The following is a 25,297-nucleotide window of genomic DNA, read 5'->3' as shown; positions in this document are numbered from 1 at the left end:
ACCCCGTCCCCCCTCAATGCAAGTCTATGGAAGAGGGCGGCTGCCACGCCCCCTCCCATAGACTTTCATTGAGGAGGTGGGGTGTGGGTGCTGCATGCTATATTGCGGGGGTCCCCAGCGATCAGACATATTATCCCCTATCGTTTGGATAGGGAATAAGATGTCTAGGGGTGGAGTACCCCTTTAACACATGCAAAAATGCAAATATACATAGAAAAGTTAACGCAGAATTTTTAATCAAGTCTTATGTTTTTCTGCCAATATTGCAAATTCCTTTAGGTACTGCCAGTTTCAAAAGATGCTAGATATCAAAAATAAAGACCAATTTAGGAATGATCACTGTGTGACAGTACAATAATCGCATACTTACTGGGGCTATCATCAGACTGTGCAGACTTTTGTTGCTTTTGCCTTAAGGGCAGCAGAGGATGGGATGGGCTGAAGGCGGCGCTTCCTTTCCCACTGAATAAAGATTAATAATATGTTAATTATGGACCAAGTGTAATTGTGGGGGAAACAGAACACACAGCAGGGATACGGATAAAATCACAAGAGGACAGAAATAATTAAACAGCATTGACCCAGAACAGATCTTCAATTACAACGTAACTTCTACTTCACCCGTGAATAAAATAAAGCTAGAAGTAAATATATGTGCCTGTCTTCCCCTGCTGATCTATAGTAAAAAGACTAAATTATTCCTTGAAAAACAAAGTACTCTAGCAAAATAAAGTGGAACAACCAACTGAATGTGAACCTGTGATCAGTATAAGAAAATTATACGACTAAAGTCCCAGGTGCCCTGGTGCTCCTACACACTTCTGTTTCCTCCCCCCCCCCCCCCCCCCCCATTGCTACACTATACCCCTCATCACTCTAGAGATATAGGGGGAGATTTATCAAAACCTGTCCAGAGGAAAACTTGCTGAGTTGCCCATAGCAACCAATCAGATCGCTTCTTTCATTTTCCAGATGCCTTTTCAAAAATTAAATAAGCGATCTGATTGGTTGCTATGGGCAACTCAGAAACTTTCCTCTGCACAGGTTTTGATAAATCTCCCCCATAAGGATTTTACTATTCAGCTGACAATAAGCATTTTTCCCTAAATAGTCCGGTGGGAGGGAACCTTATTTCAAAAAGGGGTGCAGTATGGTGTCCTACAACTTTATATGAGGGAAGTTTAGGGGCCTACAGCTATATTTGGAGGCTCAGAGGGGGCCTAACAATTTTATGGGGACGGAAAGCAGGTACTATTACTGTGTGTGACAATAAACATGGGTAGTTCATAAACAGGTGGGTATTGTACTGCAGAAAGCCTAAAATGTTTGTTTGGCTGGTTCTGTGGAGAAGTCTTGTATGGGAGAAATCTTAATGGCGGTCTAGGCCAGATAGTGAAGAAAAGCGAACGACTTCGGTTAGAGAAGACATCACCTGTAAATCAGGGGACTGGGGCGATAGGGAGAAGAACAGGGGGCCTGTTATATAGGAAAGAAAAGCATAGGAATTATACTATAATCATTACAAAATGTCTCTAATATGGAGGTACAATTTTTTGGGAATGGGGTGTCAAGGGGTACTCAGGCAAAAAAGTTTGAGAACCACTGTTTTAGGGGGTTATATAAATAGGGGCGTAAGTGACTCTGGGCTTTGGCCCAGGGGTTTGTTGGTTAATATTTGAGGACCCCTCATCCTCCTTTGGGTTTTTCATTATATGGTGAACCATGAAACAAGCTCAGGTGGTGTGAATCAGGCTCAGAGGGGTGAATATGAGACTGAAGAGGATTGAGTCATGCTAACACCCCGAGTCTTGTATTCGCACCCCTTTTTATTTAAAATAAATATCCGCCCACAACTTCAAGAGATTACAGTCAACTTCTTTAAAGAAAGAACGGTCCAGATTGGACAATGACGAACTATTAGTCCCTATTAAAATAAAATATCTAAATAAATACTCACTTCTCCACTTCTTCAGGTTGCAAATAATTTCTGCTGGAGTCTGACATGTTGTGAGCCAAAGAATGGGATTCTGTCGTGCTTGCAGGGCTCGCCATAAAGCTCCGTTTTGTTGCATTGGAAATAGGAATCTGAGGGCGACTGTTTTTATGTGGCAATACGGCTTTCGCTGTAGAGATGAACAAAAAGAAGTGGTCAAACTTTATGAATTAAAGGAGAATATTGGCCAATAACCCATTATATTTCAAACATATCACTTAACCCCTAATATAAAGGTAAAACCTATATAAAAACCTTGTTAAATCACTATGAGTAAATACACTTTAATCACTGAATACTAAACAGTTCTCTAAGTTCCTAATATACTTTGTAATGCAAATCGTGATTTTCAAGATATTTGCTGTCAGTGAATGGAAACAAGTTTGTACAGTACGCATGTATGTATACAACATAACTCGTAAAGCATTATGCAGTAATGTATGTCAGACAAGACAAGTCACACCGAACGCACCTTCTTTAGATTCCTGTGTATCTCTGGGCTGAACAAAGTCAGGCTTCACATTCTCAAACCACCAGAATAGCTCAGCGATGAAAACCATTATATTGGGCTGAAGAAACAAACAACAACAATTACTCCATAACATATTTCCCAGCTTGCATCTATATTTTTTTACCTTCACATGAGCATCCTACCTTGAGAACTAATGAAGCATATAACATGTCCTCCAAGGTCAAATAAAAACACTTATTTAAGTATTCACTGGAGAACTCCTTCAGAAGCTGAATGTTGTACAGGCTGTCAGCGATGGATGGCACTTCCTTTAAACAGATGTCTGTGGGAGAGAGAACAGCCGTGTCAGAGGACTGTGGAACTTACATTTAACCCTACAAGGAAAATTATTTTACAGTCTGAAGCTTTTCATATATATAAGAAAGCAGCTAGATGAAGAAGCCGCTTATATCTTTCAGGAAAAAAGAAAAAAATGTCTGCTTATGGGTAAGCACATGTAAAAGGGGCTGTATACATGGGAAGGTCCATTTAAGGGGGTTATCAAAATTATAATATTTTTATTTATGATGGCCCAGCGTCTTTGGAGAAGTGGACCACACATGAAAAATGCTGCTAATCAGTGGCCCTGTGCGGTACTCCTGGCACCATGGCTCCTATCACTGAGCGGTGATGCTAGGAGTATAGAACGTGCTCACTGAGGCCACCGATTGGCTGCAGAGGACACGTCATCAACGCCTCAAAAGAGATCAGTCATCGACCGGAACTTTGAGGGTGCGTTCACACGCTATTTTTTCTCGCGGGTTTTCCGCTGCGTATTTGAAAGTGGGCGGGCTCTTCTCGGCTATCCGTAGCAGAATTTCCTCGGCGGAATTTACGCTGCGGAAAATCTGCCGCAGTCCCTACTGACTTCAATGTGGCTTGCTATGGATTTTCCGCAGCGTAAATTCCTCCGTGGAAAATCTGCTGCGGGCAGCCGAGAAGAGCCCGCCCACTTTCAAATACGCAGCGGAAAACCCGCAATAACAAATAGCGTGTGAACGCACCCTGAGGGTACGTTCACACGCGCGGATTTTCGCTGCAGATCCGCTGGTGAAGGCCCCGCTGTATGCTGGCTTTATATGTGCCTGCTGGTAGCGGCAGTACGCCGCTACGAGCAGACAGTGCAGCGATGTGCACGGCTTACTCGCACATCGCGACCGCTCTCCGTGCTCTGAGCTAGGCAGAGAGCTCCCGAGATGTGCGAGTATACTGCGACTCGCACATCGCAGTGTGCCTGCTGGTAGCGGCGTATTGCAGCTACGAGCAGGCACATGTAAAGCCAGCATAGAGCGGGCCTTCACCAGCGGATTTGCAGCGTAAAATCCGCTGTAAATCCGTGCGTGTGAACGTATCCAAGTTATCCAGGGGGGAAAAAAAAATGTATATATGAAAAAGTTAAACAGATTTGTAAATTACTTCTAATAAAAAAATCTTAATCCTTTCAGTACTTATGCTGCTGAAGTTGAGTTGTTCTTTTCTGTCTAAGTGCTCCTTGATGACACCTGTCTCAGGAACTGTCCAAAATAGAAGCAAATCCCCATAACAAACCTCTTCTACTCTGTGCAGTTCCCGAGACAGGCAGAGATGTCAGCAGAGAGCACTGTTGTGAACAACTCCGCTTCAGCGTCTGATAATTATTGGAAGAATTAAGATTTTTTAATAGAAGTAATTTACAAATCTGTTTAACTTTCTGGAGCCAGTTGATGTATAAAAACTTTTTTTTCCCCCTGGAATACCCCTTTAAAAATAACAGACATAAAAAAAAAAAATTGTTTAAATAATTTAGAACCTGGATAGCCTTTTTTAAAGCCACAGAAGCCATAACTACAACACAAGTAAAACCAAAACAAGATCCAACAGCAGCTATATATACTAAACAAACATATCTAGATGCAAGGGATGACTGGATATGAAGCTGACTATTTTATTTTCTTTATCCACAAATAGAAAAACAGAGCTAATTTCTTCCAAAAACAGGATCACACCTGTCCTAAGGTTGTGTGTGGTATTATATCTCCGCTCAGTTCACTTCAATGGTACTGAGTTGCAATACCACACGCAACCCGAGGACAAGTGTGTGGCTGTTAGGTTTGGGCAACAGGGGAAGACACCAGGCAGAGCATAAAAGCTCCCAGTAAAATCCTGGTTGAAGATATAAGGAGGCATCGGTGTAATATATGGATTCTGACTAGGCACATCGCTACATCAGTGTTACCTAACCAGCGTTCCTCCAGCTGTTGCAAAACTATAACTCCCAGCATGCCCGGACAGCCTTCGGCTGTCCGGGCATGCTGGGAGTTGTAGTTTTGCAGCAGCTGGTGGCACACTGATTGGGGAACACTTCTCTACCAACTTAAAAACAAAGAAAGTCATCTCATGATTTTTATAAAACATTACTAGTAGATTTATGGTAGATTTCAGTAATAAAAAAAAAAAGGAGATTTTTTAACACTTACCGTAAAATCTCTTTCTCGAAGGATCCATTGGGGGACACAGACAGTGGGTGTATCTTGCTGTCTCTAGGAGGTGTGACACTATGGTAACAAAAAAAGTCAGCTCCTCCCAGCAGGATACACCCGCCTTCAGGCTCTGAGCTAGTCAGTTTAAGTTCCAGAGCAATAGGAGGAGACCAATAGGTCAAGGAAAAACCCAAAACTGTCCAAAAACCAGAAGAAAAAACAAAACTGAACACACCCTCGGACAGAGAACCAAAGGAGAAAAAAAAAAAAAAAGGGCGGGAGCTGTGTCCCCCAATGGATCCTTCGAGAAAGAGATTTTACGGTAAGTGTTAAAAAATCTCCTTTTCTCTATTGGCTCCATTGGGGGACACAGACAGTGGGACGTACCAAAGCCGTTCCTTGGGTGGGCAGATAAGTAATCAGGCAGACGGCTGATCCACTGCCGCCTGCAACACCTTACGCCCCAGGGTAGCATCAGCCGATGTGAAAGTATGAACCCGTTAAAACCTCGAGAAAGTGTGCAAAGACGACCAGGTAGCCGCCTTGCAAATCTGCGAGGCTGAGGCTCTATTCTAGAGAGCCCAGGATGCCCCAACAGAACGTGTGGAATGAGCCACAACCCCGAAAGGAGGAATCTTCCCCTTACAGCGATAGGCTTCCGAAATGGCAGACCGATTCCACCGAGAAATGGTGGCCTGGGAAGCAGGTTGTCCCTTGCGACGACGTTCCGTAAGGACGAAAAAGGAATCACTGACGAAATGAAGAAGTGATGGAGAGATAAGCCCGAACAGCCCAAACTACATCCAGCTTGTGTAGTAAGCGCTCCCTAGGATTAGAAGGAGCCGGGCAAAATGACGGGAGGACAATATCCTCATTCAGATGAAAGGCCGAGACCACCTTAGGTAAAAAGGAAGGGTCTGGCCGGAAAACAACCTTGTCCTGGTGGATCACCAGAAACTGAGAACGGCAGGAAAGAGCTGCCAATTCAGACACCCTTCGGATGGAGGTGATAGCCACCAGAAACGCCACTATTCAAGAAAGGAGGCGGAGAGACAACTCTCTAAGGGGCTCAAAGGGTGCACCCTGGAGGGCACTCAGAACCAAATTCAAGTCCAAAGGAGGAGTGGGAGACCAATAAGGAGGAACAGCATGCGCCACTCCTTGCAGGAAGGTCCGGACATGAGGATTAGAAGCCAGGGGCCGCTGGAAAATAACAGTAAGGGCCGAAACCTGACCCTGTAGGGAACTGAGAGACAACCCCAGTTCCAACCCCGACTGCAAAAAGGAGAGAAGAAGAGAACAGAGAAGGTCACCGGGGAGAAGTCCTGTGCTTCACACCAACGAAAATAAGACCTCCAAGTACGGTGGTAACTCCTTGCAGAGGAGGGCTTACGAGCCTTGAGAATGGTGCGAATGACTTGGGAAGAGAAACTGCGGGCCCTCAAAACCGCGGTCTGAACCGCCACACCGTCAAATGCAGCGACTGTAAATTGGGGTGGCAAAGAGGACCCTGAGAGAGCAGGTCCGGACGGAGTGGAAGGCGCAGTGGAGCATCGTCCAGGAGCCTGACTAAGTCGGCGAACCACGACCTTCGGAGCCAATCAGGAGCTACCAGAATGGCGGGGACGCCCTCTGCCTTGAGCTTCCTCAGCACCCTGGGAAGAAGCGGAAGAGGAGGGAACAGATAGGGTAGGGCAAACCCCGCCCAAGGAATCACTAGGGCGTCCATGGCCAGAGCCTGAGGGTCCCGTGACTTGGACACAAACGGAAGGATCTTCCGATTGTGCCGATACGCGAAGAGATCCACGTCCGGGATGCCCCAGAGGTCGCAGAGTTGGGCAAAGACCTCTGGATGTAGAGACCACTCGGCCGGGTCGGGTGAGGACCGACTGAGGAAGTCCGCTTCCCAGTTGAGCACCCCCGGGATGTGAATGGCCGAAATGGCCGAAACCTTGCTCTCCGCCCAGGAGAGAATCTTGGTCACCTCGGCCATGGCTGCCGAGCTGCGAGTGTCACCCGGATGATTTATGTACGCCACGGCCGTGGCATTGTCCGACTGAACGTGGACAGGACGGGACTGAAGATGGGACTCCTAATGAAGAAGACAAAGAAGAATTGCCCGTAATTCCAATATGTTTATCGGAAGAAGGGTCTCCTGGGGAGACCAGAGTCCCTGAACTGTCCAATCCCTGAACACGCCACCCCAGCCGACAAGCTTGCATCTGTTGTAACAACCTGCCAGTGAAGGGGAAGAAACGACCGCCCTTGGAGAAGAAGGGGGGAGAGGAGCCACCAGAGCAGAGACTGACGGACCCTGAGAGGGAGAACAATCTGACGATCGAGGGACAGAGGAGACCTGTTCCACCGAGAGAGAATCGTCAGTTGAAGGGGGCGGTAATGAAACTGGGCAAAAGGTACGGCCTCCATAGTTGCCACCATCCGACCCAGGACTTCCATACAAGTGCGGATGGAGACTGATATTTGAGTCCTAAGGGAGCAGACCTCCGACCAGAGCGCCAGACGTTTGTCCGGCGGAAGACGAATTCGGGTAGAGGCCGTGTCGAAGTGAAGTCCCAGAAAGGTTAGAGACTGGGTAGGACGGAGGTCTGACTTGTCCTGGTTGACCAACCACCCGAAACGAGTCAGAGTGTGGAGAGTGAAAGTCCAGATTCTCCAGAGTCTGGGCCCTAGTTAGAGCCTTGATGAGAAGGTCGTCCAGATAGGGCATCACCGAGATTCCCCTCGACCGTAACAGGCCCATCACCGGCGCAAGGACCTTTGTAAAGACCCGAGGAGCAGTGGGTAGACCGAAGGGGAGGGCTACAAATTGAAAGTGCCCCTCTGGGGCCGCAAAGCGGAGGTACAGATGATGGCCCGGAAATATTGGCACATGGAGGTAGGCATCTTTGATGTCCACCGATGAAAGGAACTCCCCTTGTTCCAGGGACGCCACTACCGAACGGAGAGATTCCTTTCGGAAGTGGCGGATGAGAAGAGGATGGTTGAGACGCTTGAGTTCCAAAATTGGACGCACAGAACCGTCCTTCTTGGGGACCACAAAAAGATTTGAATAGAAACCCAGAAACCGTTCCCCTGGAGGAACAGGAACAATAACCCCCTAGAGAAGCAGAGACTGGAGAGCCGCACAAAACTGCTTCGCCAGAGGAGGAGACCGGGGGGCCTAGGAGCGAAAAAAGCGATCCCTCGGAAGGGATGCAAATTCGATCTGGTAACCATTGGACACCACGTCCCTGACCCAAGAGTGACGACCTCCCACCTGAGAAGAAACCGCGGGTGGGGGCCTCACTTCATGCAGAAGTGGGCTTGCGGTTGCCTGATTTGGGCGCAAAACGGCCAGACCGGTTGGAGTCTGACTTACAAGACGGACGAGCCAGGAATGAGGGAGCCTTCTTGTCCCGCGAGGGCACCTGCCCGGACCCCTTGTTGGAGCTGGAGGTCCGAAAGGACCGAAAGGAAAAGGACTTCCTTTGAGAAATAGGGCGAGCCTCATTTTGAGGTAACAAGGAACTCTTACCTCCCGTTGCCTCGGAGATAATCTCATCAAGACGTTTGCCAAAAAAACGGCCACCCGTAAAGGGAAGCTCAGTGAGATCTTTTGGAAGCGGCATCCGCATTCCAAGCTTTAAGCCACATAGAGCGGCGGAGAGCCGCTAGGTGACCAACAGCATTGGCAGAACAACGGTCTGCCTGCATGGAAGCTGCGCAAAGAAAATCCCCGGCTTTCGAGCATTGGAGAGCCAAAGCAGACAGATCCTCCGGGGGAGATCCCACTAAGATATCCTGACGGACCTTTTGGCGCCACTCCAACAGGCCCTTGGACACCCATGTCGAGGCGAAGATGGGAAGAAGAGAAGAGCCAGCAGCTTCAGTGGCAAACTTCACTAAGGATTCTATCTTCTTGTCCGTGGGATCCTTGAAGGCAGCGGCATCTGCCAGAGGCAGTGTAGTCGCTTTACTGATCCAGGAAATTGGTGGATCCACTGAGGGAGGGGAGACCACCTTAGTGACAAAGAACTTGTCAAATGGATAACGTTCTTGAATTGTCTTGATTCCCGGGAACCTCTTGTCTGGATGTTTCCATGCGGTTTCCAGAATGTCGTCAAAGTCAGCATGAGAACTGAACTTCTGAGGTGCTGGCTTAGCACGATGAAAGGATACTCCTGGATTGACATCCGTAGATCCTGGGTCCTCTAAGTAAAAAGTGTCTCTTAGGGCTGTAACCAAAGAGTTCACCGATGCAACCGAGTCCGGGCGGTCCTCTGAGTCAGATGCCGGCTCGGAAGCCTCGTCCACCAGTTCACCAGGGGAATGAGAATGAGTAGAGGCAGTCCTGGAGGGGGGAGACTCTGGTGTGGCAGAGCGGCGACTCAGAGAACGTCCTCTGGAGGAGCGACGTTTGTGCCCAGATGACAGGGGGGGGGGGGCGGCTCGCGTCTATCTGAAGACTCATTGGAAGAGTCAGACGAGGCACCCCTAGGACGCTTGTGAGAGCGTGAAGTATGTGGAGACGAGGAACGGGCCCTTCCAGAGGTCCTGCGCAGGGAAGACCCCTTCAAGGCGGACACCACTTCCCGGGAGGCCTCAGCCACCGAGCGGGAGACTTGGGTCAAGTCAGCCATATACTGGGTCAGGGAAGAAACCCAGGCTGGGGGAGCGGCTGGATCCACCGGGACCGAAAAGGCATCAGGGGGTACCAGGGGGTCTGGGGGAGCAGTGGAGCAGGCAGGGCAAGTGGGCTTGGCAGAGCCAGACATCTTGGTATTCCAGTGCTTACAGAGATAGTAAGTCACTGAAGTTCCAGGTCTCTGTTTAGAGGGAGGAACAGCTCTGGGTACGGACATAATGTGTGAAAAGAAGGGAACTTTCTCACCCTTGTCTGTGTCCCCTGTCAGCTGCATTGAGGAGACTCGCTCTGTGCAGCTAGAGAGTGAAACAAGCCAGCCAATAGGAAGAGAGGGGCGTGCCTGAAGCAAGGCACGAAGTAACTGACCCCTTCCTACTGAAAATCGCGCCCACGGCCCTGATTGGAGGCTGCTTCGCGCCCTGTGGGCGGAGCTACAGACCGGCCGAAGAGAACTGTCATGGCGCCCGCTCCTTGTCCCGAGCGCACCTGTCGGCCGTTTGTGCGCTCGGGGGAATAGAGTGGGCGGCCAAAGCCGGCAGAGACTGCCGGAGAAAAGAAAGAAGCCGGCGCAGAAGCTCCCGGCTCATAGCAGCGCCGCGGCTCTCAGCCCCGTATAAGGCGCTGCCAGCAAAGTGAAAGTAAGCCGGCGCTGAGAGCGCCCGACCTGGGACAGCGCCGCGGCTGACAGCCGCATATAAGGCGCTGTGTACGAAGTACCACCATACACACACACGCACACATAAGTGAAGTGCCGGAATAAGGCGCTGTGGACGTAGTCGCACCAAGCACACACACACAAGTGAAGTGCCCCCTATATGATGTCCCTTCAGGTGCCACTGCTCCCCCAAAAATAAAGTGCAGCCCCTGTAAGCTAGCCCCAAAACAGGGGGTCTCCAGATGCGGCGAGTCCGTACCTATGGAGAAAAAGGGGTGAAGTACTTACCTCAGTCAGAAGAACTTACCTACTGGAGTAATCAGTGAAGTCTTCAGTCAGCTTTAGTTACCTGCATCACGCCTGGCTGCTATGTGCAAGCGAGGCGAGCAGGGAAATAGAGGGACCCGGACCCGTGAGGTACCACCCAAGCGCTGACCTTTGGCGAGGGGGGGGTAAACAAAGCATATACGCAATGTCTGTGCCCCCTCACTCGCAATGTTGAAACGGGGAACCGCAGTCCCTGAGTCCCCACCTGAAAACAGAAAAGAAAAGGAATAAAAAAAACTAACACGTCCCTAACTAGGAAAACAAAAAATCAGAAGACCTGGTATGGAGCAATCCAGACCACGTCCACCTCCATCAGACACTAAGCTTAAACTGACTAGCTCAGAGCCTGAAGGAGAGTGTATCCTGCTCGGAGGAGCTGACACTTTTTTATCACCATAGTGTCACACCTCCTAGAGACAGCAAGATACACCCACTGTCTGTGTCCCCCAATGGAGCCGATAGAGAAAAAAAAAATTTTTAATGAAAAGTTATAAAATGTTCACACCACAAATCACACGGGACCTAAATATTTCTTGAAGATAAAAACCCTCTATAACGTACAACAACAGCAAAGATTTTAACTATGTCGTGGTAATGCAATTTTACATTTATTCGAGGGTAACCATAAGCGGACGGTAAAGCTCTCGCCCCAAGGCTGGCACAGATATAAATGGTTACCAAGTAATGGCTTGTTCACATCACATTTGTGCCCTTCATGGCACAGACACGTCAGCAAAATGTCAAATTGGGGTCCTGACGTATTTGTGTACGGACTGCCAAACTTAGCCAACTGGTCAATTTCCGAGCGTGTATGTGGGTGTATGTGGGTGTGTGTGTGTGTGTGTGTGTGTGTGTGTGTGTGTGTGTGTATATATATATATATATATATATGTTTTATCTTGAACTTCAAAAGTGCAGCTATCCACACTCGAGTCGAAGAAAAAACCCACATATAAGCTTGGAAAATGACCTAAATGTGGCAACTAGCTGACTACGATTGGACCGCTGACATCAATGGGGCCTGTGCCTGTCCGCACACAGATACGTCAGCATTAGTGATGAGCAGCATTGGCCATATTCGAATTCACAATATTTCGCCAATATATTGACGAATATTCGCGAATTTGGCGTATTTGCTATATATTCGCGAAAGAAAACAGTGAGGGGGTGGGCAATTTTACTATTGGTTGTTAGGGATGTTGTTGATAACCTCTGACAAGTGTATTTGCATCATTCGCGAATTTGAATTTGCGATAAAAATTTGAAATGCGAATATTCGCGCCCAACACTAGTCAGCATCTCATTTTGACACTATGCTGACGTAGGAGTACCACGGAGGGCACAGAGGTGACATGAAAGAGCCCTAAAAAGTTACAATAAGGAGAACACATGAACCAAACATCTTAACAAATTTGGGATTGTTTTTTTTTCAGGTACACAGCATACCATCCAACTTCATCAGCTCTGGGCAGTAGAAGTGTATAACCGTCAGAAGGGCGGCGCCATCGCTGATGTCTTTCATTAGGTCGTCTAGCAATGGGAAGAAGGGGAGCTGTCTATTTGATGGGTGATCGCGGCGGTAACGTACCTAAAATGGCAAATGTCAAGTATTACTACAAAGGCTCCATAACATTGTTCTTCTTGAACCACAATCCGGTAAAAAACAAATGTTAAAAAAATTATAATAAACTTTACGTTAAACAACTAAAACTAAAAAAAAGTACAGAAGCGGGTGGACTGCATTGCTAGTGATGGAAAAGTATCAAATATCCACACTGTAAGAACGCTACGGTAAGAATCACAATATGAACACAACAGGCAGGAGGAAACCGAACACTATAAAGGATCGCGCCCCGTTGAGAAGTCACATGACATGGAAATATTCTGAGGGCATTGTTAAATGGAATTTTTTTTTTTTATGATCTTTATCAAACTAAAACGTAATACATGGATGATGTCCCTCCAAAGTGACAAACTATAAAATGTTAAAAAGACAATAATCCTATAGGTAGAACAAACATAATACATGGATGATGCGACTCCAAAGGGAATATCCATAAAGTCACTTATCTATGTAACAAACTACAAAATGTAAAAAAAGAAATAATAATAATAATCCTGCAGGTAGAGCAGCACGATCACTCATGAACCTTTTCTTAGTTATTGTTTCTGATGTAAAAGGAAGCGGTCATGTTGAGCAGACTGTCTGGTCTGTCACTGGCAGACGCTAAGGAGATTAACGTCTTGCTGTGAGAAGTGATTCAGTATAAATTCTCTTTTATTAAAGGACAACTGCAGCGGTATGACACTTATCCCCTATCCACAGGATTGATGCGGGTGGTCCGACCGCTGGGACCCCCCCTCGATCTCCCTAACGGGGCGCCGCCATTAGCGCTCATGGTGAGCGCTAAGGCGCGTAGCGTCGACCTAGAGGTCGACGGTGACGCCCCGTCACCTCCCCGTCCCCATACAGTTCTATGGGGGAGACGGGGAGGCACGAACGCTGCCTCCCCGCCTCTCCCATAGAGATGTATGGAGGAGGCGTGCCGGCTGTAACGTCATGCTCGCTCCCTGCACAGGACAGCCGCGTCCCCATAAAGGAGATCACAGGGGGTCCCAGCGGTCAGACCCCCCGCGATCAAACACTTATCCCCTATTCTGTGGATAGGGGATAAGTGTTAATCACGCTGCAGATGTCCTTTAATTTAAATCAAGCCCATTAAGGCTTTAGCAGTCCAGTGGGCAGTCCTAATCAGGACTACAGCTATCTAGGTAGGCAGGTAAGGCTGTCAATCATCAAGTGACACCACACACTAATGCAGTGGTCTCCAACCTGCGGACCTCCAGATGTTGCAAAACTACAACTCCCAGCATGCCCGGACAGACGTTGGCTGTCCGGGCATGCTGGGAATTGTAGTTTTGCAACATCTGGAGGTCCGCAGGTTGGAGACCACTGCACTATAGGTTACACTTGAACCATGTCTACACTATATAGGAGACTGCTTGGCGTCTCCTACTCCAAACAATGATACCAGTAGATTGGACAGCGGATTAGATTTTATACTTCTCATCCACAAGCTGCAGGTATCATTTATATGGAAATAAAAGCAATAAGCTACTGGCTTATTCTGTTGCAGATTTGTAGTGGATTTTTAAAGCGCACTATCTACATTTAAAGGGGTTATCTAGGAAAAAAACATTATATATATATATCTCAACTGGCTCCAGGAAGTAAAGCAGATTTGTAAATTACTTTCTATTAAAAAACCTTAATCCTTTCAGTACTTATGAGCTGCTGAAGTTGAGTTGTTCTTTTCTGTCTAAGTGCTCTCTGATGACACCTGTCTCGGGAACTGTCCAGAGCAGAAGCAAATCCCCATGGCAAACCTCTTCTGCTCTGTGCAGTTCCCGAGACAAGCAGAGATGTCAGCAGAGAGCACCGTTGCCAGACAGAAAAATACAACTCGACTTCAGCAGCTGATAATTATTGGAAGGATTAAGATTTTTTTAATAGAAGCAATTTACAAATCTGCTTAACTTTCTGGAGCCAGTTGATATAAAAAAGAAAGTTTTTTCCTGGAATACCCCTTTAAGGATGCATTGACATTACAGATTGGGTCCTCTGTGGCACGGATACAACAGCAACTGCATCGAGCGCTTGTCTCAAAAGCAGGGAGAGAAGATTGGAATGGAAGATTGTCAGGGACCAGGACTAGTTATTTAATATTATAAATATATATATATATATATATATATATATATATATATATATATATATATATATATATATATCTTATTTTTTTTAATTTTTTTTTAAGGCTCTTAGAATTAAAGGGGTATTCCAGGAAAAAAAACTTTTTTTATATATATCAACTGGCTCCAGAAAGTTAAACAGATTTGTAAATTACTTCTATTAAAAAATCTTAATCCTTTCAGTACTTATGAGCTTCTGAAATTAAGGTTGTTCTTTTCTGTCTAAATCCTCTCTGAGGACACCTGTCTCGGGAAACGCCCAGTTTAGAAGAGGTTTGCTATGGGGATTTGCTTCTAAACTGGGCGTTTCCCGAGACAGGTGTCATCAGAGAGCACTTAGACAGAAAAGAACAACCTTAACTTCAGAAGCTCATAAGTACTGAAAGGATTAAGATTTTTTAATAGACGTAATTTACAAATCTGTTTAACTTTCTGGAGCCAGTTGATATATAAAAAAAAGTTTTTTCCTGGAATAGCCCTTTAAGTGTGCAATCAAAACAAGTGATGTGAATGCTCCCTTACTCATACAGATGTTGCTGCAAAAATGTTCCACCTAGTGGGGACCTGGCCTAACAGACTTCTCTTCCCACAACACCCTTTCAAAAGAAAATGACCCCAAAGGTCAGCAGGTTGCTTTGCATCCAGCTTCCCCAAAGCCCAACAATTAATGTAGTTTAACATGGCAGCAAATTATAAATGGTAGGGGGAAGCGCACCCGTGTTCCTCCTCTCTCTGACATCTGACTGACCCAACCATTACATTTAGTATTTGAATAAAGATCAATGGCAAAAAAATATCACTTTAAACAATCCCACAAAATACTTCTATGAAGGATTTCTATGAATTCCTCTACCAATATGTGTGAGGGAAGACAGGCAATTATAGTCCTACTCGCCATAGGTCATCCTATATCATGGGTTAGTGGGCTGGCGGCATAGGCAGGAAAACAAGATACTGAAAATGTCCATTTGGGGGCAAACATTTTCAGGGTTAAAAAGTTTACTATGGAACATTAGGCTGCATTTACAATACCGTGGAGCTCTGTTGTGAACGGACAGGAGTTGAGCGGAGAAAAAAAAAAATACTGCATGTCCGATATTCTCTTTCTCCGCTCAACCTGATTGACCCCATTCAAGTCAATGGGATCCGTCTGGACCCGGCATTGTCTGCTGTGCAAAGGGTACATTCAGCTCCTTTGTTCGGTGCCAAACATACCTTTAACCCCTTAAGGACCAATGACGTACCGGTACGTCATTGGTCCTGCTCTTCTGATATAACGCGGGGTTACACAGTAACCCCGCGTCATATCATGACGGGCCCGGCGTCATAGTGAAGCCGGGACCCGCCTCTAATAGCGCGCAGCGCCGATCGCGGCGCCGCGCGCTATTAACCCTTTAGCCGCGCGCTCAAAGCTGAGCCGCGCGGCTAAAAGTGAAAGTGAAAGTTCCCGGCTAGCTCAGTCGGGCTGTTCGGGATAGCCGCGGCTAATCGCGGCATCCCGAACAGCTGACAGGACAGCGGGAGGGCCCCTACCTGCCTCCTCGCTGTCCGATCGCCGAATGACTGCTCAGTGCCTGAGATCCAGGCATGAGCAGTCATCCGGCAGAATCGTTGATCACTGGTTTCTTATGAGAAACCAGTGATCAACATAGAAGATCAGTGTGTGCAGTGCTATAGGTCCCTATGGGACCTATAACACTGCAAAAAAAAAGTGGAAAAAAAAAGTGAATAAAGGTCATTTAACTCCTCCCCTATTAAAAGTTTGAATCACCCCCCTTTTCCAATAAAAAAAAAAACACAGTGTAAATAAAAATAAAAATAAACATATGTGGTATCAGCGCGTGCGGAAATGTCCGAATTATAAAAATATATCATTAATTAAACCGCTCGGTCAATGGCGTGCGCGCAAAAAAATTCCAAAGTCCAAAATAGTGCATTTTTGGTCACTTTTTATATCATTTAAAAATGAATAAAAAGTGATCAATAAGTCCTATCAATGCAAAAATGGTACCGTTAAAAACTTCAGATCACGGCGCAAAAAATGAGCCCTCATACCGCCCCATACACAGAAAAATAAAAAAGTTATAGGGGTCAGAAGATGACAATTTTAAACGTATTAATTTTCCTGCATGTAGTTGTGATTTTTTCCAGAAGTCCGACAAAATCAAACCTATATAAGTAGGGTATCATTTTAATCGTATGGACCTACAGAATACATATCAGGTGTCATTTTTACCGAAAAATGTACTACGTAGAAACGGAAGCCCCCAAAAGTTACAAAACAGCGTTTTTTTTTTCAATTTTGTCGCACAATGATTTTTTTTCCCGCTTCACCATAGATTTTTGGGCAAAATGACTGACGTCATTACAAAGTAGAATTGGTGTCGCAAAAAATAAGCCATCATATGGATTTTTAGGTGTAAATTTGAAAGAGTTATGATTTTTTAAAGGCAAGGAGCAAAAAACGAAAATGCAAAAACGGAAAAACCTCCGGTCCTTAAGGGGTTAAAAGGGGTACTCTGGTGGAAAACCTTTTTTATTATTATTATTATTATTTTTTTTTTTAAATCAACTGGTGCCAGAAAGTTAAACAGATTTGTAAATTGCTTCTATTTAAAAATCTTAATCCTTCCAGCACTTATTAGCTGCTGAATACTACAGAGCAAATTCTTTTCTTTTCAGAACACAGTGCTCTCTGCTGACATCACGAGCACAGTGCTCTCTGCTGACATCTCTGTCCATTGTAGGAAATGCCCAGAGCAGCATATGTTTTCTATGGGGATTTTCTCCTACTCTGGACAGTTCTTAAAATGGACAGCAATGTCAGCAGCGAGCACTGTAGTCATGATGTCAGCAGAGAGCTGTGTGTTCCAAAAAGAAAATAATTTTCTCTGTAGTATTGAGCAGCTAATAAGTACTAGAAGGATTAAGATTTTTTAATAGAAGTAATTTACAAATCTGTTTAACTTTCTGGCACCAGTTGATTAAAAAAAAAAAAAAAGTTTTTCACCAAAGTACTCCTTTAAAGGGGAACTCCTGTACATAACATGTTATCCCCATCTACAGGATAGGGGATAAGTGACAGATCAAAAGGGGGTTCGACTGCTGGGACCCCCACAATCTCCTGCCCGGAGCAATCTCAGCTCAGTGCAAGGAGGCTGCCAATCACCATATGAAGCTGTGGTCAACACTAGAGATGAGCGAACTTACAGTAAATTCGATTTGTCACGAACTTCTCGGCTCGGCAGTTGATGTCTTATCCTGCGTAAATTAGTTCAGCTTTCAGGTGCTCCGGTGGGCTGGAAAAGGTGGATACATTCCTAGGAAAGAGTCTCCTGGGACTGTATCCACCTTTTCCAGCCCACCGGAGCACCTGAAAGCTGAACTAATTTATGCAGGAAAAGTCATCAACTGCCGAGCCGAGAAGTTCGTGACGAATCGAATTTACTGTAAGTTCGCTCATCTCTAGTCAACACCTCCCTCCATGTATCTCTACGGGAGAGCAGGAGACACATGAGCAATATATTTCTGGCTCTCCCATATAGATACATAGAGGGGGGGGGGGGGGGTGTGGACACAAATGTTCATAACATCGGGGCACCCGGTAGGATATCGCGGGGGGTCCCAGCAGTCGGACCCCCAGCGATCAGATGCTTCTCCCTTATCCTGTGGATATCGGATTAAATGTTATGTACCGGAGTTCCCCTTTAATGGCTTGGAGCACGACTGTAATGTGAACGCAGCCTTAGCCAAAAAGGAGTGGGGGAGAAAGGGGGGAGCGGAGCGTATCATGCCCCCACAAGTCAGATCTGCTAGTAATGAAAAGGTTATGTATATATACTATACCACTCGTGCATACTCCACAGGTTCCTGCATGCAATGCGCTAGTGCATGCATTAGATCAGGCTTACAGACACAAATGAGACAGAAAGAACAAATGGTTAATGCAGAATGATGGTTAGATGTGGAGCAGTCACAGAGAAAGACAGACAGACAAAAGCACAGAGTCATGGGCAATGCCAGGGTGGTAGTTTCTCTTCCTTGTGTGGATATTATGTACATACACAGCTAGTAAACATAATGCCAGGAACTTCTGGGCTTGGTTTGGTTTTTCTGTACATTTTTGGATGGGGGGCTGCTTTGTCATTCTGTTTCCTGCTACTTGGAGGCAGATGTGGATAGAGTATGGAGAAGCTGACTGCAGTTACGCTACAATGAGAGTGTGCCATGGTTGGATGGATGGAGGATTTACAGAGAGGGACTTAACTTACAGGTACTAACTTCCAATACCATTTTGAAGGAGACTTTTCAGGAGACAAGGAAAACAAGTTAGGCAGAAGAAAGGAAAGTCTTGCAGTTTAAAAAAGGTAAAACATTACGTTGCAAAATACATAAGATACAGTCCTAAAGTGTTGTATCCAGAACTTTCCATTCTTTACCAATTAACAGATCAGCAGTCCATGCATAAAATATTTTACAGGGAACCTGTCACCTGAAATCGATGCAGGATCATGGGGGACTATGACAGTTTACCGGCCAGTGTGCCTCCAGCTGTTGCAAAACTACAACTCCCAGCATGTCTGGACAGCCGAAGGCTGTCCAGACATGCTGGGAGTTGTAGTTTTGCAACAGCTGGAGGCACACTGGCTGGCAAACACTGTTTGCAACAGCCGAAGGCTGTCCAGACATGCTGGGAGTTGTAGTTTTGCAACAGCTGGAGGCACACTGGCTGGCAAACACTGTTAGATGATTTACCCCAAAACACTCAGGTGTCGCTGGTCCTTGCGGGTGCTTCCTGCTCTGCCGCCTATGAGTGACGCACACGGCTAGTGAAAAACGCATCACTTCTGGCCAGAGGGGCATAAAGGAGCTATTGGGAACAGTCCCAATGACTTACCGAGGCGCAGTCAGCTTTTTAAAGCTATTAAAGGGGTACTCCGGTGGGGGGGGGGAATTCTAAGTCAACTGGTGCCAGAAAGTTAAACAGATTTGTAAATAACTTCTATTAAAAAAAAATCTTTATCCTTCCAGTACATTTTAGCAGCTGTATGCTACAGAGGAAATTCTTTTCTTTTTTTAAATTTCTTTTTTGTCTTGTCCACAGTGCTCTCTGCTGACACCTGATGCCCGTATCAGGAAGTGTCCAGAGCAGGAGAAAATCCCCATTGCAAACCTATGCTGCTCTGGACAGTTCCTGACACGGACAGAGGTGTCAGCAGAGAGCACTGTGGACAAGACAAAAAAAGAAAAGTATTTCCTCTGTAGCATACAGATGCTAAAAAGTACTGGAAGGGTAAAGATTTTTTAAAGGAGTAGTCCAGTGGTGATTCAGTGGTGAGCAACTTATACCCTATCCTAAGGATAGGGGATAAGTTGCAGATCGCGGGGGGTCCGACCCCTGGGGCCCCCCGCGATCTCCTGTACGGAGCCCCGACAGCCCGCTGGAAGGGGGCGTGTCGACCTCCGCACGAGGCGGCGGCCGACACGCCCCCTCAATACAACTCTATGGCAGAGCCGAAGCGCTGCCTTCGGCAATCTCCGGCTCTGCCATAGAGATGTATTGAGGGGGCGTGTCGGCCGCCGCCTCGTGCAGGGGTCGACACCCACTATCTCGGCGGAGAGCCGGGGCCCCGTACAGAGAGATCGCAGGGGGCCCCAGCGGTCGGACCCCCCGCGATCTCAAACTTATCCCCTATCCTTAGGATAGGGGATAAGTTTTTCACCACTGGACTACCCCTTTAATAGAAGTTATTTACAAATCTGTTTAACTTTCTGGCATCAGTTCATAAAAATAAAGTTTTCCACCAGAGTACCGCTTTAAGTGTGGTAGAGTAAATCATAATGGGTCGGCATTGTGCTGCCTGTATCCGTTTCATGCTGCCTGTGATTTAAGCAGCATGGAACAGGTGGCAGGATCCCTTTAAGCAGCATCATAATCATTGATCAACCATTATAAAAAAAATAAATAAGTGTATGTACACAAAGTCTGCTTTGATCGCCTCTATTGTAATCTGCAGCAATTGTATTACTATTACTTTGTAATGAAGCATTACATTTTTAATTGAAAATCAACACGCTGTTCATGTAATGGAAGAACATATTGGTTCCACCAAAGTGAGTGACACACATTTTAGCGACTCTTCGCTCTTGGTAAGGCAAGGGGGGGGGGGGGGGGGACGTTTACAAGCCCGGCGACATGGGGTGTTCTGATGATCTGTGTACGGTGGCTTCTTTAGAGTCAAGCCTTGCCCCCATGTACTGAGCAGTATCACATGAGAAAGAGAGCCGCTATGTTGCAGAGTGGAGCTACAATCTGCAGTACAGGGGAAGGAGGCGTCACAAAAAAGAAGCCAGATCTTGACAACACTGGACATCATGGTGCATGGGGGGGGGCTTCTATGCTCATCATAAATTACATAGAAACAGAATGTGTCGGCAGATAAGAACCAATTGGCCCCTCTAATCTTCCCAATATTCTCAATACAATTAATAGTCCCTGACCATATCTTATATGAAGGATAGCCTTATACCTATCCCTATCTTTATATGAAGGATAGCCTTATACCTATCCCTGTCTTATATGAAGGATAGCCTTATGCCTATTCCTATCTTATATGAAGGATAGACTTATGCCTATCCCTATCTTATATGAAGGTTATCCTTCTGTCTAACACTATCTTATATGAAGGATAGCCTTATGCCTATCTCGCTTATATGAAGGATAGCCATATGCCTATCCCTATCTTATATGAAGGATAGCGTTATGTCTATCCCTATCTTATATGAAGGATAGCGTTATGTCTATCCCTATCTTATATGAAGGATAGCCTTTTGCCTATCTATCTAATATGAAGGATAGCCTTATGCCTATCTCTATCTTATATGAAGAATAGCATTAAGCCTCTCTCTTATATGAAGAATAGCCTTATGCCTCTCTCTTATATGAAGGATATAGCCTTATGTCTATCTCATATGTGAATAGCCTTATGCTTCTCCCATGCATGCTTAAACTAGCCTAGGAAGTCTATTCCATGCATCCACTACTCTCTCAGTAAAGTAATACTTCCTTATATTACAGCAGAAATCTTTGCCCCTCTAATATAAAACTATGTCCTCTTATGGTAGTTTTTCTTCTTTTAAATATACTCCTACTACATACTCAACCATATATTTTTACTAGGTCAAGTATCAGGATCCAGTACACGTACATGTTGAACAAACCTGCCAATTCTGACAAGACCATCTAATGTATATAGGGGTCTATGAGTCTCCCCAAATGGAAGATGTCAGGGAAAAGAAGGACTGGGCAGTTTGATTTCAACATGTACAATGTCTTTATTATCAGGGAGAAAAACTCCATAAGAGGTGTCTAAGTATCTCATTCCTCTCCTTGCCAAACCAAGAGTGTCGGAATAAGGAAGGGACTTAGTGTTTGGCTATCAGAAGTATATGGCTGAATTTTATAGTCATGACTAAAGTGTTAAATTCTGATCGGAATAGAGGCAAATCAAGACACAAAGTGCTAACATACCATCAATAAAACAATGTGTGCATTAAGTCAGATTAGAAGCTGGACATAAAAAGCACAAGCCCCAGATTAGTACATTGTTATTTTATTTTGGTTAAACAGGAAAGAATTGTTGGCGAGTTCCGCAAATGACACTGGTATCATAACACACGGCTGTAAGGAATTCTTACATTTTATAACTCGTACAGATGTGATCTGTGGAGCTATAGCTAATCTGTAATATGATTTAATGATCAACTTCATCTTAATAATTAATAAAAAAAAAAAATCTGCAGTGTAAGACACCTCAAGATTGGGGTTAAGTGTCTGATCGCGGGGGGGGGGGGGTCAGGCTGCATCACACAATATACCCCACAGAATCTGCACTCCTTGAGTGTATGGACAAGGATGAACAAATGGAGGAAAATGGAGGGGTCTGAGAGCCGCCAGGTGTCATGTAGTAACAGGAATTAAGGGGGTAATCCTGGCAAAAACATTTTATCCCCTATCCAAAGAATAGGGGATAAGATGTCTGATCGCGGAGGGCTCGCTGCTGAGGCCCCCCCGCTATCTCCCTGCAGCACCCGCATGCGGGGCTGAGTCTCTAGTTTCGGAAACCTCCGGGTTTCCGGGATGTGACATCATGCCACTCCCCCTCCATTCATGTCTATGGGAGGGGGCGTGACGGGCGTCACGCCCCCTCCCATAGACATGAATGGAGGGGGCGTAGCATGACGTCCCGTCCCCAGTCCCAGAAACCTGGAGGCTTCCGAAACTGGAGATTCAGCACCCGCATAGAATGCAGGTGCTGCAGGGAGATAGCGGGGGGTCTCAGCAGCGAGCCCTCCGCGATCAGACATCTTATCCCCTATTCTTTGGATAGGGGATAAAATATTGTTGCCCGGAATACCCCTTTAATACAGGACAGCCTGAGCTCCTGTCTACACATTAGAGAATTATTTTTTAATCGTCAGACTGGTGGTCACAACGCAGCTGCAGTAAGGCTGGAGGTGGGTGTGCATTACATGTGTAAAAAAAAAAAAAAAAAAACTGGAGTGCTCCTTTAAATTATAATATTAATGACCTAAAGTCCACCTCTTACATTTTTTTTTTTAATATATTTTCTTCTATCTTTTCATATGACAAAACTGAAGACACAAAACCAGAATTTGCTCTTCTGCAACTGCATAACTAACACCTATGCTGACCTAGGAAACAGGATGAGGGGTATATCAGGAGACTGTACCCCATCCTGATCGCTGCCTAAAAGAAAAAATTATAAAAAACAATACATCTAAATCCCTGCAACAAAACCAGTGGTCTATCACTTGTGGCTTGCTGGGAGTTGTCATTAGAGATGAGCGAACTTACAGTAAATTCGATTCGTCACAAACTTTTCGGCTCGGCAGTTGATGACTTATCCTGCGTAAATTAGTTCAGCCTTCAGGTGCTCCGGTGGGCTGGAAAAGGTGGATACAGTCCTAGGAAAGAGTCTCCAAGGACTGTATCCACCTTTTCCAGCCCACCGGAGCACCTGAAAGCTGAACTAATTTACGCAGGATAAGTCATCAACTGCAGAGCCGAGAAGTTCGTGACGAATTGAATTTACTGTAAGGTCGCTCATCTCTAGTTGTCATCTCACAACATCTGGAGAAGCCCAGATTGTAAACCACCACAATTCATTCTTTAGTATAAGGAGTGACCTATAAAGACAGCAGTCCAGGCAGCGTGTGCTTAGTCCACAGTACCACGTTTCTCAGCTAGGGGGCAGCTGCCACAACCTGATCTGTGTCCTAAACAAGTACATACAGCAGTGTTTCCCAACCAGGGTGCCTCCAGCTGTTGCAAAACTACAACTCCCAGCATGCCCGGACAGCCTTCGGCTGTCCGGGCATGCTGGGAGTTGTAGTTTTGTAACAGCTGAAGGCACCCCGGTTGGGAAACAGTGACATATAGGAAGCCTGAGATGTTTACTTTATCAAAGCATTAATACCTTTTGATGACTTGGGCTCTCGATTATCTGCTGTTTTAACCTGTGCTCTTTCTCCAGAATTTCCCTCATTTTCATGTTCACCTGAAATACATTGAATATAATAAGCATTGAAGTATACAGCAGTAGGTTTTAAGTATTGCTGATAAATTCTAAGAGAATTAAATAAGGCAAACTGATATAGCCACAACATTAAAAATACATTCCTAACACTGTGTAGGTCTTCCTCATGCCACCAAAATAGCTTTGACTTACTGAAGTATGGACCTCTAGGTGTCCTATGGTATATTGCACCAAAAAGCTACCAGTAGATCCTTTAAAGGGGTACTCCCGTGGAAAAAATATTTTTTTTTTTTAATCAACTGGTGCCAGAAAGTTAAACAGATTTGTAAAATCTTAATCCTTCCAGTACTTATTAGCTACTGAATACTACATAGGAAATTATTTTCTTTTTGGAACACAGAGCTCTCTGCTGATATCTCTGTACATTTTAGGAACTGTCCAGAGCAGCTTATGTTTGCTATGGGGATTTTCTCTTGCTCTGGACAGTTCCTAAAATGGCCAGAGATGTCAGCAGAGAGCACTGTGCTCCTGATGTCAGCAAAGAGCTCTGTGTTCCAAAAAGAATAGTATTTCCCCTGTTGTATTCAGCAGCTAATAAGTACTGGAAGGATTAAGATTTTTTAATAGAAGTAATTTACAAATCTGTTTAACTTTCTGGCACCAGTTGATTTAAAAAAAAAAAAAAAAAAAAAATAACGTTTTCCACTGGAGTACCCGTTTAAGTCCTGTAGGGCTGGGCTCACACTGCATTAACGTAGTGCGTCGCTGCTATACATTGGATCCGTATACTGTTGAAACAGGGATGCCGATATATCCTGTGACATACTGAAGCGGGCCGACTACCTTTAATGGCCTGAATATAATCAGCTGGTGACTACATTAAGTCTGCTTACAATTTGTATACATTTATTTTGCTAAACTCAATAATGCAGTACACCAAGCTACTGAGTCCATTAAAATAAACCTATACAGTGATCCCTCAACTTACATTGGCCTCAACATACAATAGTTTCAACATACAATTGTCTTTTCTGGACCATTGTAACTTGAAACCAGACTCAACATACAATGTACTGACAGTCCAGATCTGTGAAACGTGTCAATGGCCGGAAGATCTGACCAATCAGAATGAACATTCACTGTTAAAACACCTGTATTACTGAAGCGCATGCACTGAATTCCTATCTGGTAGCGCCCCCTACAGTACAGGGAGGTACTAAATGTTCTGTACACTTTACCTGTATTACTGAAGTGTATGCACTGACTGGTGTCTGGTAGCGCCCCTTACAGTACAGGGAGGTATTACATGTTCTGTACTCTTTACCTGTATTACTGAAGTGCATGCACTGACTGGTGTCTGCTAGCGCCCCCTACAGTACAGGGAGGTATTACAT

The 25,297-nt window shown here is 45.4% G+C and overlaps 1 protein-coding gene across 5 annotated transcripts in view; it reads right to left on the bottom strand.

Moving 5' to 3' along the window:
• The window catches only part of CAMSAP1 (calmodulin regulated spectrin associated protein 1), a 78,939-nt gene that overhangs the window by 23,896 nt on the left and 29,746 nt on the right, over positions 1-25,297 (bottom strand). For 3 of the 5 annotated variants that reach the window (XM_056541290.1, XM_056541293.1, XM_056541291.1), the window contains exons 5-11: positions 23,844-23,924; positions 18,615-18,647; positions 12,037-12,178; positions 2,648-2,787; positions 2,466-2,562; positions 1,958-2,123; positions 371-462 (exon numbers count right to left, since the gene is read on the bottom strand). In XM_056541290.1, coding sequence (XP_056397265.1) covers positions 371-462; positions 1,958-2,123; positions 2,466-2,562; positions 2,648-2,787; positions 12,037-12,178; positions 18,615-18,647; positions 23,844-23,924 — 751 coding nt within the window. The remainder of the gene's footprint in view (positions 1-370; positions 463-1,957; positions 2,124-2,465; positions 2,563-2,647; positions 2,788-12,036; positions 12,179-18,614; positions 18,648-23,843; positions 23,925-25,297) is intronic. The other 2 variants (XM_056541292.1, XM_056541294.1) reach the window with 1 other exon arrangement.

This window comes from Hyla sarda, chromosome 9 (assembly GCF_029499605.1).
Source record: "Hyla sarda isolate aHylSar1 chromosome 9, aHylSar1.hap1, whole genome shotgun sequence".
NCBI lineage: Eukaryota > Metazoa > Chordata > Amphibia > Anura > Hylidae > Hyla > Hyla sarda.
Note: the sequence above shows the minus strand (reverse complement) of the source record. Positions and strands in the feature narration are given on the sequence as shown.